This window comes from Callorhinus ursinus, unplaced genomic scaffold (genome assembly GCF_003265705.2).
Source record: "Callorhinus ursinus isolate GAN/ISIS: 27379988/994484 unplaced genomic scaffold, GSC_fseal_2.0 scaffold14, whole genome shotgun sequence".
In the NCBI taxonomy this organism is placed as follows: Eukaryota; Metazoa; Chordata; class Mammalia; order Carnivora; family Otariidae; genus Callorhinus; species Callorhinus ursinus.
The window spans coordinates 9,817,730-9,828,799 of record NW_027397076.1 but is presented as its reverse complement, the minus strand read 5'-3'; the positions used below and the strand labels follow the sequence as shown (position 1 = coordinate 9,828,799).

The 11,070-nt window shown below is 38.5% G+C and overlaps 1 protein-coding gene across 13 annotated transcripts in view; it reads right to left on the bottom strand.

Moving 5' to 3' along the window:
- Nucleotides 1–10,450, bottom strand: part of ANKS1B (ankyrin repeat and sterile alpha motif domain containing 1B) — a 1,107,306-nt gene extending 1,096,856 nt beyond the window's left edge. For all 13 annotated transcript variants that reach the window (XM_073900444.1, XM_073900442.1, XM_073900438.1 and 10 more), the window contains exon 1: nucleotides 10,292–10,450. In XM_073900444.1, the coding sequence (XP_073756545.1) occupies nucleotides 10,292–10,425 (134 nt within the window). In that variant the 5' untranslated portion in view covers nucleotides 10,426–10,450. The remainder of the gene's footprint in view (nucleotides 1–10,291) is intronic.
- Nucleotides 10,451–11,070: the final 620 nt, after the last annotated feature.

The window sequence follows — 11,070 nt, the reverse complement described above, 5'->3', positions numbered from 1 at the left end:
GCTCGGCATCAGGGAAATCCAAATCAAAACCTCAATGAGATACCACCTCACACCAGTCAGAATGGCTCAAATTAACAAGGCAGGAAACGACAGATGTTGGCGGGGATGTGGAGAAAGGGGAACCCTCCTACACTGTTGGTGGGAATGCAAGCTGGTGCAGCCACTCTGGAAAACAGTATGGAGGTTCCTCACACAGTTGAAAATAGAGCTACCATACGATCCAGCAATTGCACTACTGGGTATTTACCACAAACATACAAATGTAGGGATCCGAAGGGGTAAGTGCACCCCAATGTTTATAGCGGCAATGTCCACAATAGCCAAACTGTGGGAAGAGCCAAGATGTCCATCGACAGATGAATGGATAAAGAAGAGGTGGTATATATACACAATGGAATATTATGCAGCCATCAAAAGGAATGAGATCTTGCCATTCGCAACGACGTGGATGGAACTGGAGGGTGTTATGCTGAGTGAAATAAGTCAATCAGAGAAAGACATGTATCATATGACCTCACTGATATGAGGAATTCTTAATCTCAGGAAACAAACTGAGGGTTGCTGGAGTGGTGGGGGGTGGGAGGAATTGGGTGGCTGGGTGATAGACATTGGGGAGGGTATGTGGTATGGTGAGCGCTATGAATTGTACAAGACTGATGAATCACAGATCTGTACTTCTGAAACAAATAATGCAATATATGTTAAGGAAAAAAAAAGAAGCAGGAGGGGAAGAATGAAGGGGAGTAAGTCGGAGGGGGAGACGAACCATGAGAGACGATGGACTCTGAAAAACAAACTGAGGGTTCTAGAGGGGAAGGGGGTGGGGGGATGGGTCAGCCTGGTGATGGGTATTAAAGAGGGCACATTCTGCATGGAGCACTGGGTGTTATGCACAAACAATGAATCATGGAACACTACATCAAAAACCAATGATGTAATGTATGGTGATTAACATAACAATAAAAAATTATTTAAAAAAAGAAGGCACATTCTGCATGAAGCACTGGGTATTATACGCAAACAATGAATCATGGAACACTACATCAAAAACTAATGATGTGCTGTATGGTGATTAACATAACATAATAAAAAAATAAATAAACTAACCCATTCAACATCCCCAAAAAATAAAAAAATAAAAAAATAAATATACCCAAATATATAGCATAAAACATACCAGTGGAAAAACTTATATGAATACTTTAACCATTATTCATAATTCTTCACCTTCTCTGATTATGTCTTCAAAGCTGCTATCAAACTTCAGAGTGACAGATCACTCTGGTCACTAGCCAAAGCAGATAAACAGGAAGCAACTCTGTCCTAGAGTACCCCACTGCTAGAATTCACTGTGCCATAGAACATCTCTGCATAATTCCTGCTGCTCCTCCCAAACACACTCCCACTCACTCCCATGTCCCATACTAACAGTAAAATAGTTATACAAAATAGGGATAATTCTATTAAGTAAATGTAGCAGTTTTTTAGTACAGTCAAAACTAAGATACTATATTTAGCATATTTATATGGTACATAAAACATTTTAAATGCAGATTAGTAACTAGAGGTACCAAACAAGGACTCAAAGTGGTTAAACAGTAATTTAGGCCAATAAAAGAAAAGAAAAAAAGAAAAGTTTAATGAGGAAGAATGAAATTGGGATCCTGGGGTCATAACTTCAAATGCCTTTCCTGTACAGTAAAACATTTATGGCATAACCTAGGTACTGAAGTTTTAAATAACAAGAAAATGCATTTAAAAGAATTTAAATCTCAAACCACATTAGATGTCAAAGCTCGTATACAATTCTATTCCATATACTTGTCATCTGTGATTATATAATAAATATGTACATCTAAGGAATAACTTCTGGAATAGGCAAACAACATACCACAAGCTGGTATCTAACATGAGTGTGTTACTATACTTGATACCAATAAAAAGTTCTAGGGATGAAATAAATAGCAAAAAGAAAAGGCTTTTCCAACACCAGCCCTATGCCATCCCATTTCTCATGTCTCCAGTCAAATCTCTTTCTCTTTTGACAGCATCAGCCTCATAAGAAGTAAAAATAAATGACCACCTTTAACCAACCCCTCTTGCAAATCTGGCAAAATTCACTCCATCAGCTGTTAACATCAGCTCTTGTCAGCTCTGCTAACAAGAGCTCCAAAGCATTACTATTTGGGCCTAAAGTTTTGTTTGCTCTTTAAGTGAAAATACTACAATAATGTCCTCTTCCTAAAAGCCTCTCCCAATCAATTACACTTCAACTCCCACAAATAGTAGTATTTGGAGGTAGGGTAAAGTTAGGTAAGTTATAAGAGCACCGATCCATGAAGTTAGAGGAGAAATGAACACTGAGGTAGGCAGGAAACTAGACATGAGGAATGCAAACTCTGTAAACTCTTTCATTTTAAAGGTCCAATATTTGTCCTTTTTTTTAATTTTATTTTATTATGTTAGTCACCATATACATCATTAGTTTTTGATGTAGTGATCCATGATTCATTGTTTGTGTATAACACCCAGTGCCCCATGCAGTACGTGCCCTCCTTAATACCCATCACCGGGCTAACCCATCTCCCCACCCCCTAAAACCCTCAGGTTGTTTCTCAGAGTCCATCGTCTCTCATGGTTCATCTCTCCCTCCAATTTCTCCCCCTTCGTTTTTCCCTTCCTTCTCCTAATGTCCTCCATGCTATTCCTTATGTTCCACAAATAAGTGAAACCATATGATAATTGACTTTCTCTGCTTGACTTCTTTCACTGAGCATAATCTCCTCCAGTCCCATCCCTGTTGATGTAAAAGTTGGGTATTCGTCCTTTCTGATGGCTGAGTAATATTCCATTGTATATATGGACCACATCTTCTTTATCCATTTGTCTGTTGAAGGGCATCTTGGCTCTTTCCACGGGTTGGCTATTGCAGATGTTGCTGCTATGAACATTGGGGTGCATATGGCCCTTCTTTTCACTACATCTGTGTCTTTGGGGTAAATACCCAGTAGTGCAATTGCTGGGTCATGGAGTAGCTCTATTTTTAATTTTCTGAGGCACCTCCACACTGTTTTCCAAAGTGGCTGTACCAATTTGCATTCCCACCAACGGTGTAAGAGGGTTCCCCTTTCTCCACAACCTCTCCAAGATTTGTTGTTTCTTGCCTTGTCAATTTTTGCCATTCTAACTGGTGTAAGGTGGTATCTCAGTGTGGTTTTGATTTGAATTTCCCTGATGGCTAATGATAATGTTCTTCTTAATCTATGTCTCACTACACAGCCCTTCCCAATTCTACTCCTCACACAAAATCGGTTTCCCCTTAGGAGAGGGACAATTGGCACAAAAACTAGAGCCAGGCTGACTTGTAGCAATTAAAATGGAGAAGAGGCTTTCTTTGAAGAAAAAGAGATTTGGGTAGGAAGCGTTAAAGGGAATGTGGTATGGGGAACAGAAATACCAAGCAGGCTGCAAGAAATTAGGTTGGCTGTTTACGCCCACATCTATCAGTCAAGATTTGATTCAATTTGATCAAAGAATGGTGACAAGTCTAGGCCAACTGTCTCAGTTCAGTTAACTAGAAGTAATTAACCACTTTAAATAAAGCTGCTCTCACAAGACAGTAGAAGCCAAATAACTCTACAACACAACTGAATCAAAGTTCCATTTTTACAGACAAATTCATGAAGACGCACTGTTAAATAAGGAAGCACTATCTCTAAGAAACAGATTCAGAGATGAACACTTTGGAGACTGCAGAAGGGACAGACAAAAACAAAATTTATCCTCTGACCATATACACTCATGGTGCACACTCAAAAGACACAATTTCATGCCGTACCCAGGTTTAACACAAATGTAGAATTCACTTCCTGTCCTACAGATGCAAAGGAAGAAAACTGGACTCTAAGAAAGATTCCTAGATCTATGTTACACAGGAATATTCACTGAGTTTTCAACGGGCATTGTGCCTCTGCCTGCCATATGGTGTACCTGACCACATCATCACATACATGAGAAAGAAATGGAACACAGATGAGTCTTCTGTGTAAATTCCTGCTTTTTAAAATATAAAATATTCTGGGCGCCTGGGTGGCTCAGATGGTTAAGCATCTGCTTTTGGCTCAGGTCATGATCCCAGGGTCCTGGGGTCAAGTCCCACATCGGGCTCCCTGCTCCTTGGGAGCCTGGCTTCTCCCTCTGCCTCTCTCTCTCTCTCTAATAAATAAAATCTTTAAAAAAAAATAAAATAAAATATAAAATATTCTATGATGAATAATCAAAACTCATTTTAATTAACTAAAGCTATGCTGCAATATGTTCAAAATGGAACCAAAGACACACTAAAATGCATTAAATGTTAAATAACTTCAGGTTCTGTAGGCTAAAATTAGTTTTTTCTAACCCTTGATTTGAATTATAGTCAGCTTCCATTTCCAGTTAAATACTCAGGATGAATGTTCTAAAATAGGCTCCTCAAAAGAATTTTCCAAAATTACATCAAATACATAATTAAATCATTTCAGTATACAATTGAACAAATCAAATTGTTTACTGTCACCTGAGAGGTTAAATTGCTAAAGTCAAAAGGGGAAATGCTGAATATTGTAAGCTTCTGCATTAATGTCAGTGAAGATCTGTTCTACCCTTCCATCAACTGTAAGAAACCACTGAGATACACTAGTTATTAGGCAATGTAGGAATGGACAGAGTGAGTAGTAGTCACTGGCTGGTTGTCCTAATTCCCTGCTACACATCAGTCTCCCTGTTTTGAGGAGGGAGCTGAAAAGCTAGCTTAGTAGAGAAAGAGGTCAATAACAAAATTCCCTCTCCTCTCTTCACTCCCCATCATGCAGCTGGCACTGTTCACTCTGGCAGACACAGCTCCCTGAACATAATGGTGCAATCACCGCTTCAAACATCATTACTAGCTAAAATAGATAACCCACTTGCAACTTGACTATTTTTATAGATATAACATTTTCATTGCAGTTTAACTGCTCTATTTGTGATTTATTCCATTTAACCAATGCAGTTTCCCTGAAAGTGAGTACCTTATCAGAGTCCCAATAACCACAATTACCCAAATAGTTGTGAAAATTACACTTCTGAGGTGCCTCTTATCTCCCTGTACCCATCACCAAAAACTTCATGAACTCAATCCTAAATCTGAACAATTTGTAAACTCTCTGGTTTGTATGTCTTTGGTGACTAGAGACTTTTTCCCCTACTTCTTACAGATCTACTTTTTCACATGGGGTCTTGAGAACTGGATTCTTTACGTTCAACAAGAGTTTACTAAATATGCTTTATCTGTGATCCTTTGAGTCATTAAGAAAATCAAGTAAATTTGAGACATAAAACTTTTTATTGCTTTATTAAAATACAAATAATTCTTAATCTAGACTCACTAAGAAAGAAATGATTCAATATACATTCTAAATAGGAATTATTTTTGTTTAGATTAAAAGGTAGTTATGTCAAAGGAAGACACTTGAAAAGATTTTGCAGCTGTCTCATGAAAGATGTTAAATAAAATGAAACTTCATATACAGTGTGGAGGGAGAAAAGGAAAGAGGTAATTTGAGTACTCTGGTAAGGTCTAAGGAGCTCAGATTTCTTTAAAGACAAAAGGGGTGATGAGAGAGAGGTATAACTGAAGACAAACACAAAAAAGCATTTTACCTGGGAAAATGTTAATGTCTCTTTCAACTAAGTTTGAAAAAGAGAAGAAAAGTATAAAAAGTTCACTTCTGTAACAGATAATGTAACCTTAAGCTCTGACAGACCACAAGAGAATTTCCTGTGACATCTAACAATGCCAAGAATTTGATTCTTCCCAACTTCTATTTTGCTTCTATCATCTCTAGTGAGAATCATTTTCAAACCAAAAAGTATAGACAAATAAGGGTTGCGAGATTACTGAAATTTCAAAAAGGCAGAGATCATAACAGACATTTTAAATGAATGTAAGTATTCAGACCCAGAAGAATTAGGTACAAGGGGGAAGAAGGAATTTGCATCAGGTACTAGGCATCATCAACAGTTCACTACTGTAAACAAGCTATAATAAAATAGCCTGATTTGGGTGGAATTTATAGAGTTACTACCAGAGATAGATCAAAGGAATGCCATAAACAAGACACAGCATGAATTCAGAAGGACAATGGATAAAATACCTCATAATATTCTCACAGGTATATTAGAAGTAGCTGAAAGAGAGTTCTATTAAGTGGCTTCAATGCTGGTAGAAATACCATGTGTAAAGTTTGCTACTTTTAAATTTATAGTAAGCTAAAGAAATGTTCTTTAGGGATTATGTCATCATGTGTTGAATTCCAATTATAGAAAACATGCTTATTAAATCTACAGATGATGCAGAGAAGAAAAGTTAATACGCTGGAAGATAGACTCAATCAAAAAGATCTAAATAGATTATAAATATAGGCTAAAACAAGGAAGATATAATGTAATAGGAATAATTTAAGTTCAATCAACACTTTTGTAAGAATGATAGGGAAACCACTGCTTCACAAGTCATTGAAAAAAATACCTGGAAGCTTTAAGTATCTGCTCAGTGTGAGCCAATATCATTATGCACCTCAATAAAACTGGCCTGTATTAAGGTATGTCTTAAATCAATAATAAAAAGATAATAATTTCATTGTATGATGTTTGAAATAGCTGCTATTCTGATTACATAATATATGTTCATTTTAGAATACTGAAAAATGTAGATAGCAAAAAGAAAATAAAGATCACCCACAATTCCACCACTCAAAGATGAATACTACTTTTTACATTTCGGTGTTTATCATTCCGGACTTCTTAATGCACATTATAAATTTTCACACACACTTACTTTTTCTTTAAAAAAAAAAAAAAGGATCATGCTACAAATGCTATTTTGTAACCTGTTTTTTGTTGTTGTTTTAATTCAACAGTATATCAAGTCCCAGTATATTTACTCTGGTCAACCGATATTTGGTGCATTTTGTTCATTTCTGCTCACCACCTTTATGAGAGTCATTGCAGAATTTGGAAATATGCAAAGAAGTAAAAAGAGAATAGTGAAAAGCATGAAAATCTAACTTCACCTATACTCCATTGCCAACTAGTACCAACTGCTGGAAATTACAGGGAGGAGGATTTCAACTCGATATAAGGATAACTTTTTTAATAATTAGAGCTGTCCAGAAAAATGGAATGGATCTAGTCATTTAAGGATTTTACAAGGCTAGAATAACTAACTGGTAAAGGGTGTTACAGGTAATTCCTCTAGGTCAGAAGTTGAATAAAAGGACCCATTTTATTTGCACCTTCTGTAATTCTAATGGAAATTCTATTAAAGAAATTTACTCCATGTCCAATATGAAACAAATCGTTATTAATCAAGATCTTAAGAAATAGAGTCAAGTGCTTTAAAGCTGCAGGAGAAATAATAACACTAATGATAAATACCAGTGTGCTAAATGCTTTGCATTCATTTCTTTCTATTTCACTTAATTCTTACAACTATATGATAGGTACTATTATTATTCCCATTTTATAGAACAGGACAGTGACGCTTAGATTTTTATATTTATTGAAGGTCATTCTTACTGTTGCTGAAAATGCAGTGTCACCCAAGCATACCTGATTCCCCAGCAGGTAGCTACTACTCACTGAGTAGGCAATTATGTCATCAAAAGCATCTTCCGAAAAGTTCTTATCTAGTGATCCCTCAAAAGGCTGTCACGAGATTTTTTTGTTGTTGTAATTAGGAAAAGAATTAAGGATTTTTAAGTCAAATTATTCATAGCAAAGAAAGAGTTAGGCTAAGCCAGTATCTTAAATTTTCATGAATCAAACAGATTCAATGAAGAAGACTTAAGATGTGGAAAAGCAAATTTAAATCACATAACTTCAGATCATTGCCATTACTAATTAAGTGACCTTGGGCAAGTCCTTAATCTTCCTAACTCTTCAGTCCTGTGAAATGAGGCTCAGCCAGTTAAAGCTGATATAAGAATTGAATGAGATGATATACATAATACCACAGGATCTGACACGACTATTACACAACACATGTAATAAAGGCAGGGAGGAGGTAGTGGCAAATCTATTCCGTAATTCATTCCAAAGTATTTAAAAATGCCCAAGTATCATTACGTTTGAAGAGGAAGAGGCCACATTTCCATCATTCTGTAAATAAATTTCTGATGACAATCATTTGTGAAAAAAGTAGCAACTAAATTAAATGTGCCTTCTTAGGAATTTCATTTTATGCAAAGGATCACCCAAAGAATACAATTTCAACCCTCATTTTCTTCAAAGACATTGATGTAGTTGTTTATTCAGTATGAGATTCAAGTTTAAAGGTTACTGGTTTTGATTTTGACTTTTACAACTTCAAACTACTCCAATGAACCCACGTTTTTTAGTTTTGTTCTCTAGGCACATTTCTGTTCTAGAGCTACCACTCTTACCTCTGGAAAAACCAGCAAAAGGGAAAACCTCTTATTCAAGAAGTATGTTGTGGGTTACAATTTTGAAATTTTATTCAATTCCTAAAATTTGCCATCTATTCTTTTCTTAAATGGCACAACTGAGAAAGTATTTAAAAGATGTTTACCTTTAACTTCTATCAGAAAGATAGGCTTTTTAAAATACCATTTATCTCAATAAAATTTCCTGACGTTCTCAAAGAATTCCTTAGTGTTTTTCCAAAAGAATTGATTACTTAGAAACCTCTTTCAGAATATAGGTTTCTGGCCATAATCATTCTTACAACTAATTCAATCAACTAGTAAACATATTTCTTTTGTCTGCAACTTTAAAGCCATAACCAGATAAACTGCTTTTATATAAATTGGCATTAGAGCCATAATCTGAAATATGTCCACACTGTCTACTTGCATTTTAAAGTGAAAATTACTTAACAAGAGAGTACACACAAGAGTCATCACTTCTAAGATCAACAAAAAAAAAGTCCCACGATTCATTGATCTGAACTATCATTCCAATAAAATGTCACTATTGACAAGTATAGATGATCACATATGGAGCTTTTTAAAATCCCATCAACTATTTGCCAACTAAATTCATTTCACTCTAATACAGATGTTTTCATTTTCCCTATTAGCCAGTATTGTAATTAACTGCACAGTCTGACCACTACACCATATAAGAACCTGAGTAAAGGACACAATGTTATCATCCAGCAGTCTGTACTAAACTTGTCAAAACCAAAGAGTTTTTAAAAGCCAAGAAAATCACTTGGATTTTTTAAAATTTTTACAAGTACAGTTGGGTTGCTTAAAAGATGTTTTAGGGTGAAGATATTAATGATGATTGATGCTTCCAAAAATATCCAGGGCAAAGTGAATAGCCATAATTTTATGAACTAAAGAGTTTTGCTTGCATTTTATCTAATGAATATTCTTCAGGCTTCTTCCCTCTTAACTTATTTATTGATGGACAAATATCCATCAATTCAACTTTTAAGTTCATAGTTTTTCAAATATGCAAATCAACCCAGCTATTTCTATTTCTAGGGTACTGCCTGCTGAATAAAGACCTTGACATTTTTTTAAATGTCATCTCAGAGTCTCCAAGCAATATTAGTCACACCCGCAACGTTTTCATATTAAAAGCCCTCTACTATATTCCATATACACTATCCCAATCCTGACCTGACATCCGTCATCCTACTAACCAAGTTTCACTCTATGTCCAGGTAACTGGAAGTACTGCCTCACCTGTCTCATCAAGTTTTACACACACCCTGTACTGGTGACCTCTCATCAGAAGGTTCGCTCGCTTCATTTTGTGGGATCATAACCCACAGCACAGCAAATGCCTTCTACAAGAGAAGGTAGCAGCAACCAAAGGCTGCTGCTCTTTGCAGGGTAATTGCATGCACGCAATAGCTTCTCTACCAATTTCATTCAAATAGACAAAAAAAACAGCTGGGTTCGACACTGAAAATATATTATAAATACTGGTGAAAAGCGAGTGGAACACCGATTTTCTTCCAGCAACCCTAGTACATGTACAAGTTCTGCACCACAGCTCAGAAAAAGTAGCTACTGACGCATTGATGGAAGGCTATTTTTCAAATTACTCAAAGAATCTAAGGCATCAATCTGACTGGGAGCCTCATGCCTCCTCTCCACACACACAGTCTGTTTTCCTGCCTAATTTAAGAATGACTCGCTGGCAGCCACCAGGTGCAATAACCATGAGGAGGAGAATGGATCTATCACAATGTAAAAACGAGGTATGCAATCCCAGAGCTGGTTCTCGTCCTTACCTTAGCAGATTAGACAGGGGCAAGGGTCCAGATCCACCGCCCAGGATCCCTCCTTTCCTGCCAGACAGGAGTTTCTCCACCAGAGCCACATTTCCAGTGCGGGCAGCTTCCAGCAGCTCCTGGTCCTTCCCCATAGTCTTTGACCGGCTCCCTCACAGAGTCCTCCCCCACCCACCCCCCCGCGTCCTCCTCCCCGCCCACCCCCACTCCCCAAAATCCAGGGCCCTCCCCGCCCCACCCTAAAATAATGCAAGAGCTTCAGCACGAACAGATTCCTGCAGCCCCAAGCCGGGAACACCACTCTCCTCCTCTTCAGGGCGCAGCTTTTACAATGGGGATCAGACCATGTCTAGGAAGAGGGGCTGGCCGAGCGGGGAGCTGCGACGCGCCCCCACAGCCACTCCCCTGAATTCCCGAGGCCTCGTTCCCGCGGGTGGGGCGTGAGGGGGTGCTTTTAAGGAGAGCGAGGAGGATGCTGAGGACTAAGGAAGTCGCAGGAAGAGGAGGCGGAGGCAGTTCTCGCCGGAGGCGGAGGCAGTTCTCGCCGGAGCCGGAGCGCAACGGACAACCGCCGCGCCGGCGGCGGCCCCGCGCACCCTCGTGCCCGGGTCCGGCTCTCTTCAGCTCCCGCGCCCGGCGGGCTCGGCGGTTAGGCTGCGGCGTCCGCGGCTCGCGACGGAGAGTAGCGCTGCGGCTCGGGCGGCCCTGGTCCACGCCGAGGCAGGGCGGTGCGGACCAGACGCGGCGGGCGCGTGCCGAGGGCGGCGGCGATGGTGGCT